The following is a 19,072-nucleotide window of genomic DNA, read 5'->3' as shown; positions in this document are numbered from 1 at the left end:
TTGCAACGAGACAATGATGACACCCTTTTGGCTCGTCATGTGTTACAAAATGCACTACATTTGTGTGGTCATCTCCTTCATCTTTTTCGTGTACTCCAACGTCTTCTTTCTCTTCATGCTTGAAACGTGAGTAGCACCAAAGAAGGTAGTGTGCGAACGAACGAGGTGAATCGAGGAAATTGCCGAAGACCTCATCGGCAAGATTAGGGTTATTTACCTGTGTAAATTATTTTGAGTTTTTGAAGAATCGTTTTATTTGCATCTAGGAGCACATGCTCTTCGTGCAACCATCGTCGCATGATCGACTTAAAAACTACAGGCGACGAGAGAATACCGTGCGAACTTAGCAGACCAAATTATCCAGGTTCAAGATAATAGGCCCCCATGTCCGATCAATTTCTTTGTTATGTCACAATATTGAGAGTGGAGTAGCTAATCTTGTCTAAACTGCGAGGGTTCACTATGTTGTTCTTTGTTGCTTCCCTGAAAATTAGTTTTTCGCGTCGTTTTCGATGAAAATGGTAACGGTAGGGTGTCAAGTGGGTCTGAATTAAATACCTAACGCACTAGAAGTATTATTGGGACACTGGGACTCAGGTAGGATTCCACTTAAATCCCTAGGTAACGATGACGCAATATGTTTAAAATGTATTATTGAAGTTTTATGTTAATTTTTTTGGAAATATCCACGCATGCATGGATTACCGAGGTATCTATAGAGATCAACACAAAGGGCAAATCGGTCTTTCCAGAAGCGTTTTAATGTTCAATTGGTGGTAATGCTATATTTGGAACTGGTGGCAAGGTTAAATTTACATTAGGAGCTGGGGAAAAAATTAGTGATATATTTGGAACGGACCACGTTCTCAGTGGTATATATATAATTTACCCAAGCGCTAAAAAATGCAGCTGCACTTTTTTCAACGAACGGGCGCACACTCGTTGAACGGCCCGCGTGTTCCCGAGTCCCGACCAGGTGCCCCGAACGACCCGCGTGCTCCCCTTCCTCTCCGTCGCCCCCAGCCTGCTCTCTCTCCTCCTCCTCCCTCCCCTGCCTCCCGCTGCTGCTCCCTTTGGTCCCGATCAGCAACCTCGCGCAACCGCGCCCTTCCTGTCCCTCCAGTTCTTCCTACTTGCCGCCTTGCCTGCGCTTGGGTCTCCTCACCGCTGCACTCTCTGTTGCTGTCTGCCTCCTCGCGTCGCGGCCGTCCTCCTCCTCGCAGCCGCCACGGTCTCCCTCCTCCTCTTCGCAACCGCCGCAGCCTCCCTCCTCCTTCCCCTCCTTGCAGCCTTCAATTACAAATTGGGAAGGATTTAGGAGATGAAACAGAGAGTTGAAGGGCAGAATCGGTCTGTGGGGTGAAGGGAGACAATTCCCATGCATCAATTTGAGGAAAAACGTATGGGAACGAGAGAATCGAAGAAGAGTTCGACAACCAGCATGCAGTGGAGCTTTCTGGAGGTGGAAGCAACGAGGATGACGAGAGATTACGTAGTTCTCCACTTGATGGGCCAGGACGGGGAGGTATGGCCCATGAAGGAAAGAAAATAAGTGTGTGAGAGAGGTGGGCTCTAGCCTCTAGCCCAAGAAGGAAAGAGAGGTGAGGGGATAGGGGATTGCTGGTTAGTTGCATGTCACAATTTTACTTGTCCTATAAAGTTGCTAAAATGTGTGCTTAGTTGCTAGATATTATTGTTTAGTTGTTAAAATATTCATCGTTGTTGCTTTTTGATCCAAAATTGTTACGCCTATCAACGTTGCAAGAACATAGACAAAGTTGTCAGATTTAGAAAAAAATGCTATTATGTGGGCAATAGTTGTTAGTATGACAGTCAAAATTGCCTCCACGGAAGACAAAGGCGCCAATACATCAACAAATTTTCCATCAAGGCAGGCCAAAGTTATTTGTGATGAAGCGAAAGTTGCTAGAGTGGAGAAAAAATTGCTATCGAAAGAGACAAATTTGCTAATATAGGATCCAAAGTTGTTAGTGTAAGAGTAAAATTTGTTAGCATAAAAACCTAAGTTGATAATATGGAACAAGAAATGCAGGTATATGAGACAAAGTTGCTAGCATGATAGTCAAATTTGTTAGTATAGTAGTCAAAGTTGCCATCAAACACACCTAAATTATTTGTGACCGGATGAAAGTTGTTAAACTGGAACAAAAACCTATTATATAAGTCAAAGTTGCCAATATAGAAGCCAAAGTTGCTATTATGTGAGTCAAATTTGCTGTTATTGGTGACCTTGTTGTAGCACATCAGTCAAAGTTGCCGACACATTAGCGAAAAACTGCACAAAGTCACAAGGAAGTTATTTGTGATTGAGTGATAGTTGTTACAGTGGAGCAAAATCATAACTGTTAGAGGAGCAAAAGTTGGCGGTACAAGAGCAATAACTGCTAGAACGTTGTCAAAGTTGCTAGTATGGTAGTTAACGTTGCCGGTATATAAACCAAAATTGCTAGTATGTGAGTGAAAGTTGTCGGTATAATAGCCAAATTTGCTGATACAGAGACCGAAGTTGTTAGTATGTGAGTCAAAATTGTCAACGTAATAGTCAAAGTTGCTAGTATGTGAGTCAAAATTGTTCGCGTAATAGTCAAAGGTGCAAGTATGTCAGTAAAAGTTGTCCCCATAGCGTCCGCATAGTAGCCAAATTTGCTAGTATGTGTATAGTTTCCGATATAAATACCAAAGTTACTAGTATGCGCATCAAAATTGCCAGTATGAAGTACTATCATGTAAGTGACAGTTGCACAAACAACATTCAAAGTTGGTAGTATGTGAGTCAAAGTTACCGCCGGTATACCAACCGAAATTGCTAGATAGTCAAAGTTGCCGGTATAGCGACCAAAGTTGATAGTGTGACATTGAAAGTTGCCGGTATAGCAACCAAAGTCGGTAGTATGTGAGTCAAAGTTGCCGATATAGCGATGAAAGTCGGTAGTACGTGAGTCAAAGTTGCCAGTGTAGTAGCCAAAGTTGTTATCGTTGTAATATAATAAAATCCTTACATGGGCCGGGCCATAATCCTACGTGGCGACGACTAAGTCAACAAATCCCAAAAACCGGTCAAAATCACAAAAGTGGAGCTTGAGTAGGAACCAAGAAAGGTGTAGGAAGGAGTTTACCACTTGCCCTCACTTTCCCTCTCCCTCAAGGGTAGCCATGGTTTTTTGTCATGGACACCTAAGCTATAAATACCCCCCATGGGGACATGTATCATTTACTCTCCATTGGAATAAGATCAAAGGGGAGAGGGCTGGAGCAACCTAAGGAGCCTGCTCTCGAGTGCTTGGGTCGAGCTTAGTCTCGGCTCGACCTCGGGAACGCGACTTGGGAAGCCTAGTTTCGAGGTTCCGAGCCGTCTAGTACGACCTCGACTCGAAGTAGAGGGATCGGGTTAGAATCTCGAGGGTATCCCAACCTCGCTACTTGGGAAGACAAGTTCATCCCAAGTCCGAGGCGGCCCCTAGAGATCTCTCGCCATAGGTGATTTGGAAAGACGAGTTCGGCCCAAACACCCGGCTAACGACCCCCTCGAAGCCTCTCCTAACATAGGACTAAGTCGTGGCCGCAGAGTCGACCGAACCTATTCAAAAAATATCGACCTGTCAAACTTGTCCAAGTGTACGGCGACCTTCGCTATAAGGCCGGCGTACACACCCTACATATTATTCTCGCACTTGAGCCATCGAGCATTGGCACCCCGTACTACTGTTGTTTTCTAGAACAACAACAATTATTATGTGAAGAGTTGTTGGCATAGAAAAGAAAATTGCTAGCGCTAATGATAAAACTGCCAACACATCAACAAAATTGCTAGTATGAAAACAACTTTTGATCCTCTACAAACGACTTTGCAATAACGAGTTACTATCACTCCAATGTTGCTTTATGTTGTCAAATTTTCAGTGTATTGCTTTGACTCATTTTGTCGACAACTTTGTCTTTTCTATATCAACTTTCGCTCCAATGTAGCACTCCAGACAAAGTTGCATAAAAGGACAAAAAATTCCACCATTTAACACAAAAGTTGCTTTTCAGGAAATATTTGTCAAAATATATCCAAGTGAGATCTAGTTTTGAAGATCTCGTCACGATAGAGCTAGTAGTGAAAACGGATCGTAATTCCAATACTCAGTTTGAAAATTATGACATTTTAAACAGTTAAACCGAAATAAATCGACGTGCATGCACTTGAGACATCGAACACGCAAGACTTCTCCTTGTTAGAGGTACCCTAATTAGCTAATCAGAAAATTACCTAATTTGTGGGAGCGCGACGCGCTTGATTTTTCGGACATCGGCGGGTTCACACACCACGTGCGCGACGCAGCCGGGGGTTGGACGCCCGATTTGGGGTGGTTTCCTAATTAGGGTCAAGCGGTTATGAAAACGGTAAATTTCCATATTGGGGCCGTTGGCTGGCACGGCCGCCCGCTAGTCGTTTTACTGCCTATGTCCGTTCCATAGAGTTCTCGATAAGTTTCCAAGACGGCAACATTTTCCGAATCAAAGGTCTTGGTAACCGCCTCTTTAAACATGGCATGGCTATCAGTATTCTCCTCTCTTACGGATTTCTTGCCTGAACTAAAGCGCCACTACCATCACAGCTGAAGCAATGCGCCGATTAATCCAAGCCACTGCACCTAAATTTACGCGTAGAGGGGTCATGGCATGAGTTGGACATGACATTGGGCGTTGGTCGTGCCTTCCTCCAAATTCTCAACGAACCCCGATATAAGCTCCCGAGTTTCCCACCTATCAATCTCCCGATATATCGCATACGTCTGTATATATATCACAATTAAGAAAAGTATCCGGCCAATTGCTTCCACACCACAACTTACCTGTTCATCTTCTAGCTGCAGCGCGCACGCATCGTCCAAGAGATCATCCGCTGCCATCGCCAACCAACAAGCTCTTGTGGCTGGATCAGCAGAAACAGTTCCGATGGAAGCCGCACGGATCCGGGCCCTTCTGCTCCTCATCGGTACGTCTGCAAGTTACTATCGTTTACTAGAACTTTAGTCACGACACGACATTCAGCGATGTCGTGTGCATCGTATTCATATGTTCAAAATCTGCGTTGTGCATCAGCAGGGATCAGCTGGTGGCAAGTACAGCCGGGTGCCGAGGCAGCCGGCACGACGGTCTTCACGCTGCGGAACAACTGCACGAGCACGATCTGGCCGGCCACATTGTCGGGCAACAGCGGCGCGGCCATCGGGGGAGGCGGCTTCGAGCTCTCGCCGGGCGCCAGCGTGTCGTTCCCGGGCCCGGCGGGCTGGTCGGGCCGCTTATGGGCGCGCACGGGCTGCGTCGCCTCCGGGGACTCGTCCCTGGCCTGCGCCACGGGCGACTGCGGCGGCGCGGCGCGCTGCTCCCTGGGCGGGGCGACGCCCGTGACGCTGGCCGAGTTCACGCTGGGGGGCGCCGACGGCAAGGACTTCTACGACGTGAGCCTGGTGGACGGCTACAACGTCGGCATCGGCGTGGCGGCCACGGCGGGCGACCGGGTGAACGGCGCGACGTGCGGCTACGCCGGGTGCGTCGGCGACGTGAACGCGATGTGCCCCGCGGAGCTGCAGGTGCCGGCTGCCGCCGGTGGGAAGGAAGGCGAACAGGGCGGCGCGACGACGGTGGCGTGCAGGAGCGCGTGCGAGGCGTTCGGGACGGCCGAGTACTGCTGCACGGGCGCGCACGGGGGCCCTGACAGCTGCGGGCCCACCGAGTACTCGAGGCTGTTCAAGGCGGCGTGCCCCGCGGCCTACAGCTACGCGTACGACGACGCCACCAGCACCTTCACGTGCGGCACCGGAGCGCAGTACCTCATCACCTTCTGCCCCGTGCAGCAGCAGTAGTCGTGTCGTCCTCCGTCGTTGCTCTCCTGATCGTCCGCCTAAAGTAGCATTCTCTTGATCAGCTATTCGTTGTTTACAAAAAACATAGGAGTATTAGCTATTCGTTATGGTGTCGTGTCGGTCTCTGGGTTCTCGATGTATGCATCCGAATCACTGAAGCCTGGTTAACTACTACTCCCTCCGTTTCTAAATAATTGTCATTCTCCTCATTAGCTATTCGTTGTTTAAAAACAAAAGTGAGTTTTGGGTTTGATGAACGGCTCCAAGTGATTATTCTCCATGTTTTCATCCCGGGAAGGATAGTTGGCCCATGAGCGGATGAGCCAAGCCCGAAACGTGCACGTTCCCCTTTTCAGCATGTAAAGTTCGTTCAAGTTTTCACGATAAAAACTGTGAATTTGGCAAACAAACTCAAACGATGAGTGAATTTGACCGTGCGACACGGACCACCTGATCCAACCCTGACAAGCACCGGACTCTACAATCTATACACGTCTCAAACTAGTTAACACGAAACAGAGTTTCCTAGAGGACCGACGCCGCCACTGATGTACACGATGATGGCGTGACGTGCCTGAACAGGGGATCGCTCTGCCCCGCATAACCGGCGGACCCCGCGCCGTGCTTGAGAGCGTTGTACCGGGCGACGTCGAACCGGCGGTCCCGCATGAGGCGGCGCCGCCTCGACTCGAAGCGGCTCCGGTAGAACCCCTCGAAGGACGGCTCCGCGGCCGTGCGCATGAAGAAGGCGTACCCGGACATGAAGTAGAGCGACGTGACGAAGAAGCAGACGGGCTCCATGACGTCCCACGACAGCTCCCAGAAGGTGAGCCGCATGAAGCCCAGCGTCTGCGCCGCCAGGAGGCCCAGCCCGCACCACAGCTCCCCGCGCACCTGGGCCGCGGCCCTCGCGTCGATGGCCGCCTTCTCTGCCTCCATCGCCTCCAGCTCTTTCTTCTCGCGCAGCACGCGCCGCGCCTCGTCGCCTCGAGCGGCCCCAGGAAGGATGGTCCCGATGGCTTTGGCCACCATGTCGGGGCGGAGGAAGACGGCGTCGCCGAGGACGATGACGACGCCGGCATCGTCGAGCGCCCTGGCCAGCCTGCGCCCGCCGGCCTCGGCGCCGCCGGCCATGTCCACGCAGAGCGCGGCGTATGCCGACCCGGACACGACGCTCTCGGTGTTGGATCTCAGCGTGGCGCGCGCCAGCTCCATCTCCGCCGCCCTCGCCACCTTCCTGGCCTCCTGCAGCGTCACGCCCGACGTCTCCTGATGATGATCAGGCGCCGTCCAAGCCACGGCGCTGGGCGGCGTGATGAGCCCGTTGAGGCGGAGGCCGTCAAACAGCTTGTCGCCGACGGGGAACGCGGGGAAGCAGTGGTGCGGGAGCGGGACGGACACGGTGGAGTAGGCGCGGACCGTGGCTGGGCGGGGCCGCAGGAATGCGAGAGGCGGGCAGTCTTCCACGGCCGCGGGCACTATCGGCAGCGTCCGTCGCGCCGGGCTGGGAACAATGGGAGGCGGAGGCTTCGGCAGCGGCACGGCCGCGGCCGCGTTCCTGCCTGCCCGTAGGCTACGCGCTATCGTTTGGCAGAATGCCATTTGAAGTTCTTTGCCTGTCGGGCACGGGTTTTACTACTGAGACTCTGTGTTGCGTGACAGAGATGAGAGGAGAGATGGCTGGCTGCAGGCGTCAAGATGTTCGGTGGATTACTCGATGAGATGTTCGGGGCCGGTATTTATACTGGATGGATGTGACGCGGCGGATAGGAAGTCAGGAACACGTTACTCGCTAGTACTAGTACTCCGTAATTCATTACTGCTGACTAATCGAGATGTCGATGACACGTATACGTGCTGCAAGTTTTTGGCTTGGTCAGCGCCGCACAAAAACGTGACATTTCGTTCCTGGGAGATGATCTGGTCACGCAAATAAGATGGGGCATCCAAAGAAACCAACGTTGGTTCATCTCTTTTATTTTTTATCCTTTTTTTTCTAGAATACACATGCATTTATAGAAGAAAGAAACTGCGATGAAACAATACAGATTGTTATGTTACATTAGTCGGTATCTCTCCACGACAACAACTCATCTTGACCGTTATCTCTCTTCTAACAGGTTCGCTCTATGCCAAGCAACTAACTCTTTCTCAACATCGTTAATGATGTCTCTACCACTCGCATTTGCACCCTCAAACACCACGTCATTTCGATGTTTCCAAATCGTCCATCAAACCAGCGTGCACTTCGTAGCCAGAACTTTCTTCCTCTTTCTCGGTAGCTGTATGGAAGACGACCACCCTGCAAGTTCAGAGTCCTGGTTCGGCAAGAAATTCTGATGATCCCACATGCGAAGAAAGAAAGTCCAAACTTGTCGAGCCACAACGCAGCTGAAAACAAAATGATCAATGGTTTCAAACACTTGATCACACAGTGGGCAAGCTCTCAGGTGGTCCATGCCTCGTCGCTGCAAACGATCAGCCGTCAAACATCTTTTTCGACAAGCCAGCCACAGAAAAATTCTGCACTTTGCAGGAGCCTTAGAGGTCCAGATCAGATCGTGCCCCTCGAACTCAGTTCTTCCTTCAAACATAGCCAGATACGCTGATCTAACTGTGAATTTCCCAGATTCCGTCCATTTCCAACTAAACTCATCATTCCCCTCACACAAATTGAACTCAGCCACCCAATCCCACATGAATAGCAGCTCTTGCATACCCTCCGCCGAGAGATTAGGGTTTATGCCATGAATCCAATCGTTGTTGTTCATCCCCTCAGCCATTGTGATCATCTCCAAATCACGCGGTCTGGCATCGAAAAGATGAGGGGCAACATCCTCCATTCTTTCACCTCGGAGCCATGGATCATGCCAGAATAGAGTTTCATGCCCATCACGGACAGTGGACGTGGTGCCAGCTTTGAAGATATCCTCAGCTTCGCTCAGAATGTTGAGATTGAATTGCTGCAAAGGTTTCTCAGGATCAACACGCCGAAGCCAACACCACTTAGCACGGAGTGCAGTGTTCAGAATCTTCAGGTTAGGGATACCAAGTCCCCCAAGACGCTTTGGCATGCAGACCGACTGCCAATCAACTAGGCAATGCGCACCCTTTACCTCTTTTCTGCCCTTCCACAAGAAACCCCTACAGATCTTCTCAATCGCTGCAATCGTGCGCAAAGGAAGGTCCAGAGATAGCATTGCATAGATTGGAATTGCGCACAGGACAGTTTTGACCAGCACCAATCGCCCACCATTAGTGAGCATCGATGCTCTCCAACTCTGAAGCTTATTTCCTACCTTGTCCACTTGTGCTTGCAACTGGGCTGCCAAGACACGACGAATACCAAGAGGCAGTCCGAGGTATGTACAAGGAAGTGCAGCAGTTTGACAATGTAGCTCTAACTTCACCATTTCAATCTGAGTATCTGGGCATTTTATGAAATGGGCAGCAGATTTGGCAATGTTAACCCGAAGCCCTGAAGCCTCATCGAAATCCAGAAGCAGAGCCAAGCAGTTCTGGATGCCCTAGACTTCCGGCGAAATAAACAACACCACATCATCGGCGAAAATGGATGTTCTTCTATTCAGACCACAAGCTGAAAGCACCCCAGCATCCGTGGCACTCACCAAAAGAGAATTCGGAACATCCATGGCAATCACGAACAGCATTGGTGGCAGGGGATCCCCTTGTCGGAGTCCACGCTGATGCTTCCCTCTAGGATTTCCATTCAACAAGACTCAAGTAGACGCAGTACCCAAAAGGCGACATATCCAGCTCGTCCACTTCCTACCGAAGCCCATTTTGATAAGAACATCAAGAAGGAATGCCCAGCAAAGGGAATCAAATGCCTTAGTGATGTCTAACTTGAGGAGGACCGAAGCGCGTCCACTGGCATGCAAGAAATCTAGCAGAGGCTTGCACCATGGCAAAATTGTCATGAAGACATCTACCCCATGTGAAGGCACTTTGGTGCGAACCCACCATTTTCGGGAGTCTATTCGCAAGCCGGATCGCCAACACTTTCGCCACAATTTTCCCCAACCCATGAATGAGGCTGACCGGTCTAAAATCTCTGACTTCCAACGCATCCTGCTTCTTCGGCGGTAAACAAATGATAAGCTTATGGAAAATGAACCAAATTAACACGTGAAATGTGTCCCCCTTTACTCGCATAATATATCCCCATTTACTCGCAAGTGTTTTAAATATTTCCTATAGTTTTCCTGCAAAAGAAAATATTTTTGCAGTTTGCATAGTATCCGGGTGTGAGCAACCGAGGAGATGAAGCGCTTACTGTCGTGAGATCTGGACACCTTTCCTAGCTTGACCCTTTTTCTCACGTCAGATCTAGACCCGATCCGGTTGCCTCGTTTCCTTTAGCATGTGGGCCACAAACATTAAGGTGTCAAAGAAAATATGTGAGCCGGAATATGTGTCACCTAACATGCGGACCACAATTGTCATGAACCCTGTCAATCTCAAATAGCTCAATATACCATATTTGGGTTCTGTGAGTGCTGATTCTGTGCAACAATTAGCAGCAACCGTAGTTTTGTGAAACATAAACATAAAGTGGTAATTTTCTAAAATTCACTCAAAAAATAATGAAAAAAAAACGCGGTTCATGTTTATCCATAATATGACGAACCATGCTAAGCCAAGCGCCGATGAGTTGTGTTCTGGACTAGCCATCCTCATCACGTACCAAACGTTTCGCTTGGTTATAAGTCAAAACAACTTGGTCGATTACTAACGGTCAGCGGCCAGATATCGGATAGGCACGGCAGCATTATATATTAAGCTGCTCCATAATCTAAACAATTCTGCAGGTACAAATATTATATTTGTCATTCGAAATCACGGCCCAAAACGTGGAAGCAAAAGGAGAAGTGTATGTAGCTACTCCCTCCATTTCATAATTCTTGTCTCAAATTTGATATGGATGTATCTATATTCCTAAAAAGTGTCTAAAGCATGTAATATTTTGACAAAAATTATGAAACGAGGAAGCAGTATATTTCTTGTCACCGGATCAGGCCGAGTTGGTACTACATAGGCGGTGTTTGGAAGGTCGCACGTGCATAGATGAATTGATGACGACGATGGGCGCGCTCTTGGTCATCAACTCATCATCAATCAATCAATAGGTGCTTTGCATGTATAGAATAGGACGGTAATTAACACCCGTTAATCTTTAATCATCAAGCTTGACAACATGATTGTAAATGTAACGCGAATTGCTTTCAAAGAACACACCAACAACCTGCTTAACTCGTTTGTTGCCTTACTTGATGCAATACCATAAAATCAAATGGCTAGCTCGAATTTGTGACCCTTCGGGTTAGCAAAGATCATATTAATCTCCTAACGCATTGTCAAAAAAAAAATTGAGAATGAAAAGGCAATAACGTGTCACATATCTGTAAAGGAAAAAAAAGGTTCACATTTGACCTTGAGCTATGATACTTTTGTTTAGGGAATGGAATGTGCGTTTTTTTATTATGAATAACATACTTTAATTTACCTTCTCCTTCATGTATTACCAATATGTTTGGTCGGTGGCTTGGGTGTGTGTGGGTAAATTACTCAAATCGCTTATCCTCGTATGTGCTTCTGTGATTTATTGGTTTGAAATTGTAGGAATCATACGGTGTTTCTTTGCGGGGAGGAATGATACGGTGTTTCGTAACAAGAAAGTGCCTAATTTCTTGCAGGTTCTTCTTCAGACATCCATTGGTTCCATACTTGGTCCTTACTACTTCGGACGTAGACGCATGTGCGTATGGAATATGGGTGCAACCGTTTGGTGATGATAGCATAGGGGTTGTTCAGATGGTTTGGATGGCGCGTCAGTCTTTGGCTCGAAGAATTTTGATTTGTTTTATTCATCCTTTGTCGGATTTTTATTTGTAAACCTTTAGGACTTGTACTTTCAATGATGTTTAATAACTGATAGATGTCTGCATCGATTGAAGAGGTCGGGGTGTTTTCCTCCTTTTCGAAGAAAAATCTATATAAAAAAGGAAAACTTTTGGTCTGTCAACTATTGCCACCATAAGGTTGGTCCCATAACTCTCTCTTTTTACAGCATTGGTCCCTCAACTCTTGTGATATAAATTTTCTATCTTTTAAGTGTCAAGATGTTTAGATTTGGTCATTAACCCAATTTTACACGTTTTAAAAGTTGATGACACGTCTATTTCACGCATAAAGAAAATATTTCTTAACAAAAAACAGAAGAAAAAAGGAAAGAGAGAAATTGAACAAGATGATCTGTATAGGTGTGATCATAGAAATTCGCTACAAAGTGATCTGAACTTCAGTAGTAGAGACAGACCTAATATCAGCTCAATTGATCAATAAGTGCGATGCAAACATTGACTGACCAGTCAGCTCGTATCCTAAACTTTAATTATGAATTACGATATAAAACACATATAGATAAAATTTATCTCCTCTTCAAAACACAATAGTTAATTCTAGGTATAGTGAGATTGATTAATTCTATTTTTATTGGTGTATTGGGGTTGATTAATTCTCAATTCCATTAATCTAACTTTCTAACGACCAGCTTGTCAGCTCTTACAAAGGGACAACCAATCTGCTATGATCCGAGTTTTAGTTTCATATACTTGTCTAATATCATGTACAAATGACACACACACACACACACAATAAATTGACAGTCTTGGGAACAACTTTTTTTACATAATAAAAATGGCTACATTCATCGGCCGGGTGTTTCAACTTCCTTTTTCGAACAGAACACAACAATCTCTTCGATATCCAGGCAGTTAACATATGTAAAGCTGGTACGGTGGCAAAGGGAAGCAGATGCGTGCACACATCAGGAAGTCTGCTAAGAAAATCACCGATGAATCCGAGTGGAAGCATAAGCAGCCAGCACTTCCCCTGATACAAAGTTAGGCAGCCCAATGGAACGGTTGATGAGGTTGGGATTCTCCCTCGAGAGGTGACATCGCTTCCACGACCCCCGGAACATATCATGACTCATGAGTCGCTGATGCCGATTCCACTGACGAGTGACAACATGCGTACAGGCAACGGCTGTTCTCTGAACGAGGTTCCTGAAAAACAAGTCTTCGTTTATTTCTGGCTGCTCCATATCTTGTGATGGATGCAGGCAACAACTGTTCGTTTTATTCATGTCTGCTCCATATTTTGTGCAATGGATGCAGGCAACAACTGTTCGTTTATTCCTGTCTGCGTACATGTTTTTGTTGCATCACAAATCCGCAAGTGGTACTAGTGCTAGGTCAGAACACTGCATTAATTCATATCCTCTCAAAGAGATCTCTCGCTGTCCTCGAGATCAGGTTCTTCACCTTCAGCTAGGCAAAGGAGGACATGGCAGGGAGCCAGCGAGTTCTTTACTTAACCAACCCATTCCCAACTCTCATCCGCAAGAATAAATCCGAAAATTTCAGAGAATTCCGGCAGAACGAGCCGTGTCACGCTGCAATTGCGCCGCAATACTGCTTCTCACTGCATTTTCCCCAAGGAGTATTGATCTCGAAGGTGGATTCCACAAAGCGTGGACCCAGAGGGAGCGGGCGAGCGAAGCGAACTAGTAGTGGGATCTTTGATTCCAGCCACTAGGAAAGTGGGAGCCGTCAAGACATGCATGCTTACGAACTTATGCTGCTGGACACTTGCTCCGATCTGTGCTTTCCGTTTCTTCTTCTACCTCCTGAGGATCTACAAGGCCGCCACCACCAGGATTGGGACCATTATGCGTTTATTCTGATATTTGGACTAACGCTGGGTGCCTGGGTCGCCTTGCATCCTTTGAGTCACTAAACGGAACCTTAATTTGGGCTACGACTTGGGGATGGATACTGTGGAGCATGGAGGAATAAACGCCTTTCGTGTTCAGGCGTCTGAGCGACAGGGATACTGCAAGGCAACCGAGTCGTGTAATCAACTCAACGTTACCCTGACCTGTTAAATTTGATTTTAATGAACATACTACACATAATTGATGTCGACATCGGGTTACAGAGACAGCAAATGGCACTCAGCGACTAGGCTACCATACACTTACGTGCCGCCAATGCCAAATCCACCCCGCGAAGGATATCAAGTGTTTTCACCTCGACCTGTGCAGTTCCAAGTCCATTCAGCTAAGGACAGATAGAGTGTTTCCACCCCACGACTCAGTTGTTCGCCGACCGCACCATCGTCGCTGGTCATCGTAGCACCATACCCCAGATTTAACGTGAACCGTTCATTTATCCTGATTCAATGGTTAGTATTAGATGGTACTCCATTGCTAATCACACGGAGTACCGAGTCGAAAAACACCAGAGTACCTCAATTCGAAGGACAAAATCGTAATTGTGTGATGGTAGTTGGGCTTTTCACATGCTGAACTAGATCAGGGAAAAAAATATCCGTGCGTGTTTACTCCTCCGGCGGCTAACCCAAGTACCCAACCGCTGGCTAACCCAGCTGCCGCCATCTGAAAAAAAGACCCAGCCGGCGGATCGGACGGGGCCGAAGGAGCGAACGACGCTCCCGCTCGACTGGCCGGGCTGCCGTGCCGGCTTCAACTCGACGGAGATGACGTCGCTGGTGCTGACGCGGGCCCTTTTGCGCGGGCTCCTTCGTCGTCAGCTTCTACGTGTGCCGGGAAGAAAAACCAACGGATCCGAGTGCGCCGTTGTCGATGACTCCGACGTTGGCGAGCAGGCCGCGTTGCTCGACGCCAGCCTACAAGGGACGAGGTGGGCTGCTCCGCGTCGGATGGCCGCAGGGCCGCCCCTATGTCTACGACTCGCACTTGGAGTTCAACGCAAGGTCAACGAGCGCTGGATGCCCGCATGGAGCAGAGAGCGAGAGAAGGAGATGGAGCAACACCGCAACAGCCGCGTGATCGAACGGGGACGGGGCGGCGCGATGCGACGGTTGGCCGGAGATGAGAGATGGAACGCCTGTCCGTAGAGGAGGCGGCGCAACGTTTGGCCGGAGACCAGCACGGCGACGGCGGCGCGACAGGCCGCCCAAATCAATCGGATTTTCTTTTTTCTATTTCAGCCAGATCGTAGGGTGAAAGGACCATTATACCCTTTAAAAGTCTATAATTCGCCTTCCAATATGGACGGTCAGATTTGTTTGATACTCTGACGTTTGTTTTGGAGTACCAGGGTACCGTAAAAATCCTCTCATTCTAATGTTGAAGTATGCCACGGCGGACCGACCCCAAATCATTCTGCCAAAATCAAGCCATTGCATTTCACCACCACCTTTGGAGCTGAAACGAAACCAAAAAGGCTAAAACTGGCTGCAGAAGTGCAAGCAGCACAAGGCTAACGGTGGCAGTGGTCAGAAGAGAAGCCAAATCAGGGTGACGGCGGCCAGTGTTTACTATTACTCTGTCCGTTTCATAATTTTCGTCTCAAATTTGCTAAAATATGAATGTATCTATTCCTAAAAATTATTTAGATACATGTAATATTTCGACAAGAATTATAAAACGGAGGGAACAGTTGCCTCCGTGTCTCCCACAAAAGTGTCGTGGGAGGGTCAAATCCATATCGCGTGGCAATGTGAAATTTCTATGTTGTAAAGATTGCGCAGGTCTGAATGACGATGGAACGGGAAGTCACTCACATTTTATAACAGCCATAACAGCCAAGATTTTTATGTTTATTGCGGTGGTGACATGTTACACTAGCAACCTATTGCTTAGCCTGCTCTGAACGACAGATAATTTCTGCCCTGAAAGTAAAACCAACTAATCTGCTATGGTAATTGTTAACTTCTACCTTTCCCCCTAAGGTTTCCCCCTTTTGTGCTAAATTGGTCGGTCTGAAAGATACATTCCTGTCAAATATGATTGTTAGCGATGACCAGTTTGACAACTAAAATTATTCTGCCATTAGTCTTGTACCAGCTATGTATTATACATCGCGCCAAGCCACCAATAGAGGTCGAAGAAACAGAGATTGATGTAAACCACGCAAAACGAATTAGGCAAGCTCTAGTTAGAAAAGAATTTTAGCACAAATAATATCGACATAAAGTGAATAATTCATTCACCGAATATCAACTAATACTCCAGAATAAAACGTTTGGCTGTATGGCCACAGCTACAAAACGCGATTCAACAATCAGCTCTTAGCAGCTGTTTATATCTTGCGGATAGCTGCAGGGCCCGCAAAAGCTCCAGAAATCTAGTACTCCGTAGGAAATATTCCAGGAGAATCTGAGGGTGCATGCGTGGTGCATCACCCGTCAGTAGAATCCACCGTATTCTACATATCTGGAAAGCTCCGGCCGATGCATAAGCTGGGCTACCTGGTGTCCTGGTGTGACATTGTCCCAGGATTCGTGTGTCTAGTTGCCACGAAATGTCAGATTTCTCAATGGCTTCGCCGAGTAGATCGAGCTAGCAGTGTATACAAAAGTGGTGCTACGCAAGTGTGCATATCAAACATAGAAAAGAAGATATCGCCCGGCCATGACTTTGTGAGTGTGGCATCACCGCATCAGGCATCTGGTTCTCGATTCTTAATTTGCCCGCCTGATACTGCCTGTGAAAAGAAGTGCACAGTGTGAAGAGCAGGGCAAAAGGAACAAATGTTGGTGGCCACAACCACGTCGACAGGAACCCTTGCTCCTTCTGTGTCAAGCAGCACTACCGGCATGCTTGATTCTAGACTTGCTGATGTCAGTGCTTTTATTCTGATTCAGGGGAATCAAAGGTGACACGCTCGATCGGATTAGGCCGTATCCAGTGCTAGGAGTAGCGAAAGGAATATGTTTTCCCTTGCCGGATAGACAGATAATATCGACGATTACCTCGTAGGAGCAGTATCTATACTTCATGTAACTGCATTCAAACAACTACCACATAGAGTGTGGATCTTATTCCACGCGGGTCGTGATCCAACGTGAGTCTGTGTTTTGAGATTCACTAGCCAGTGTCTCTATGCTATGCTTTTTGTTTAACGCACTATGCTACGCTATGTTAGATTTTTCATGACAAACCAATCTATGTCAGCTTGAGAATCAACTATTGGTTAGATGCTAAGGGTGGTGGTTGTACCCACAGCCATTCAAACCTAGGCTTGACGTAACTTCTGTGTCTCATTTGGAACCGGATTATTCTTCCAGTTATTTGGTGTCCGTGTGTCTCATCTGAAACGGATTGTATAGTGGTTGGTGATGTACTCGTGGATAGCGGGGCGCCAGCGATGATTTTGCCAATCTAAAAACTCTATGAGTCCGATTTTACATGTTGATCCACATCATCTTATATCTAATGTTCATTTAAGACCCGCATAGGCTAATATGTTATATCTGATGTCCAAAGATTTAAGGAGTAGGATATTTTGATGCGATAGTAATAAAACATCAAAATTGTTTGAGGCCCACGTAGGACCAATATGTTATGGTTAGTGGTAATCCAATATTTATTTTTATGCTGTCAAACATTAGTATTTATGACCGCTCAGCTTTATTTTTGTTGCTTTTTTCATATGACATGAGAACATTTAGTATGCTCAAACCCATTCATCATTGTTATTGCACTCGAACGATAATTAATACGGAAGATATCATTCATAACGGTTAATTTAAAAGAGTGTACACCAACATTATGAGCGAAGGTCGTCGTACGCCCTCAGCCTTGCCGACCAGCCCATTAGCTGCTTGTTTTCTACCTCTTCCCACGGATTCTCGTGCCCTATAACGTGGTTTCCAAGCAGCGTTACCGTCGTCGCTGGTTACTCGTCCCTGGCGCTATTCCGACATCCATATAGGTCCTCGCTCTGTCGTTCACTCTGCCTTGTAGCACGCATCAAAAAACCCAAATTGTGGCCAGTTCGGGCTGTGGCGCCATTGTTTTTGTAGATAACCCCATAGAACATCATATATATCTACAACTTTCCTATCCCAACCCTTAAAAGTTCCATGTGCACAGCACTTGACCGTTCGGACATCTCTTCCTTCTTTAACCTCACGGTATCATCCTGTAAATCCCTAGCCATTTCTGCCTCTCACCTAAAAATTCCATGTACCCCTTCTCCATTCTCATTGTTGAAACTTTTTCATTGTGGATGTTGCTGCCATGGACAAGCCACTGAAAGGTACGGCTGGCAATGGAAGAGGATGATCTGAGTCCATCTCCATCACAAAAATTCGCCGCAAGAAAACGTTGTGCATGACCTCCATGTCTGTCGAGCATTCGCTGCTGCCATGTCACCTCCTTTCTCAATTACATCAAAGCGATGTGGTGGGGAAATTTGGAAATCTCCACGTAGCCGTCTGCACGAAGCTAAACACCTCAGCGATTAATCTACCGTGAAACCCCAGGTTTCAAGTACCTAAATTATATAGATTAATCATCATATTTCACAAAAAATAATACAATATCCTTTGTTACAAATAAATATTTCGAAAATTACAAACAAATCCCTTTAGTTTTACATTTCAGCCCTTGGCCATTTACTTAGCAGTTAAGAAATCCTTGGTGGGCCCAATTGCATGTTTGCCATTTGTCACACCTTGTTTGCCATTTGGCTCCCTTCCAGCAAGCTGAGAGGCACGTGTGTGCCATGCATATGTGCTATCCTACACTTGTCATCACAACACAGCAACACTACACACTATATATACCTCTCCCTACTTTTACTGTTTGCTTTTTTACCATCCACAACCACCTCCACCGACCAATTTCCACCTCCTCTGCCACTTTCACTTTTCATCTCCACCATGTAAGCCTTCTTTGTTGTAGAACTGGGCAGGTACTGGAATTAGATGTAGTGATTGTGCTAATCTAATTGCTTTGCATGCTTATTGTTTGTATAATTACATTAGAATAAAATGCATGTTTAGTGAGTAATTTATAAAGCTAAGCTAGAACCCATGTGTATGCTATGTGAAAACTATGTCATTTTGCTATTAGGGAGTAGAACACATCTACCTACTAGTAATCACCATTTTCTTTGCTCACCCAAATCAGGCATGTAGTCATCAGAATCAACACGGGAACTTGTTTCCCTAGTATGCTAAAACTTGCTGTCAGTGAGAGAGAGAGATGGACTTAGCTTTTCTTAGGATAATTAGCAGCAGGCCACGCGCCGGACCGCCGGTCCCAACACCGGCGAGCCGGGAAGGAGTAGCCGTGACCCCAGCCTCGCCGTCGTCAGCGACGGCCGCGGCACCTGAGC

General features: G+C 47.1%; 2 protein-coding genes across 3 annotated transcripts; one reads left to right on the top strand and one right to left on the bottom strand.

The window, feature by feature from the left end:
• Positions 1–4,724: 4,724 nt before the first annotated feature.
• On the top strand, positions 4,725–6,082 carry LOC100835911 (pathogenesis-related protein 5). Of its 2 annotated transcripts, none has more exons than XM_010231905.3 (2): positions 4,725–5,002; positions 5,110–6,082. In XM_010231905.3, exons 1-2 carry the CDS (start codon positions 4,963–4,965, stop codon positions 5,871–5,873), a joined length of 804 nt encoding a protein of 267 aa, XP_010230207.2. In that variant the 5' UTR covers positions 4,725–4,962; the 3' UTR covers positions 5,874–6,082. The 2 variants fall into 2 exon arrangements, with proteins under 2 accessions (XP_010230207.2, XP_014751947.1); XM_014896461.2 differs by having other exon boundaries at positions 4,776–5,002; positions 5,113–6,082.
• A 140-nt stretch (positions 6,083–6,222) lies between these two features.
• On the bottom strand, positions 6,223–7,573 carry LOC100835604 (calcium uniporter protein 2, mitochondrial). The gene has a single exon (XM_003561818.4). The coding sequence runs from the start codon at positions 7,473–7,475 to the stop codon at positions 6,399–6,401; it is 1,077 nt and encodes a 358-aa protein (XP_003561866.1). The 5' UTR covers positions 7,476–7,573; the 3' UTR covers positions 6,223–6,398.
• Between the last annotated feature and the right edge of the window lie 11,499 nt (positions 7,574–19,072).

This window comes from Brachypodium distachyon, chromosome 1, assembly GCF_000005505.3.
Source record: "Brachypodium distachyon strain Bd21 chromosome 1, Brachypodium_distachyon_v3.0, whole genome shotgun sequence".
In the NCBI taxonomy this organism is placed as follows: domain Eukaryota; kingdom Viridiplantae; phylum Streptophyta; class Magnoliopsida; order Poales; family Poaceae; genus Brachypodium; species Brachypodium distachyon.
This window is presented reverse-complemented; position numbering and strand designations above follow the sequence as displayed.

Coding starts and splice junctions, on each gene's coding strand:
- LOC100835911 (XM_010231905.3), top strand. CDS start 4,963: ATGGAAGCCGCACGGATCCGGGCCCTTCTGCTCCTCATCG. Junction 5,003..5,109: donor GGCCCTTCTGCTCCTCATCG/GTACGTCTGCAA, acceptor GTTGTGCATCAG/CAGGGATCAGCTGGTGGCAA.
- LOC100835604 (XM_003561818.4), bottom strand. CDS start 7,475: ATGGCATTCTGCCAAACGATAGCGCGTAGCCTACGGGCAGGCAGGAAC.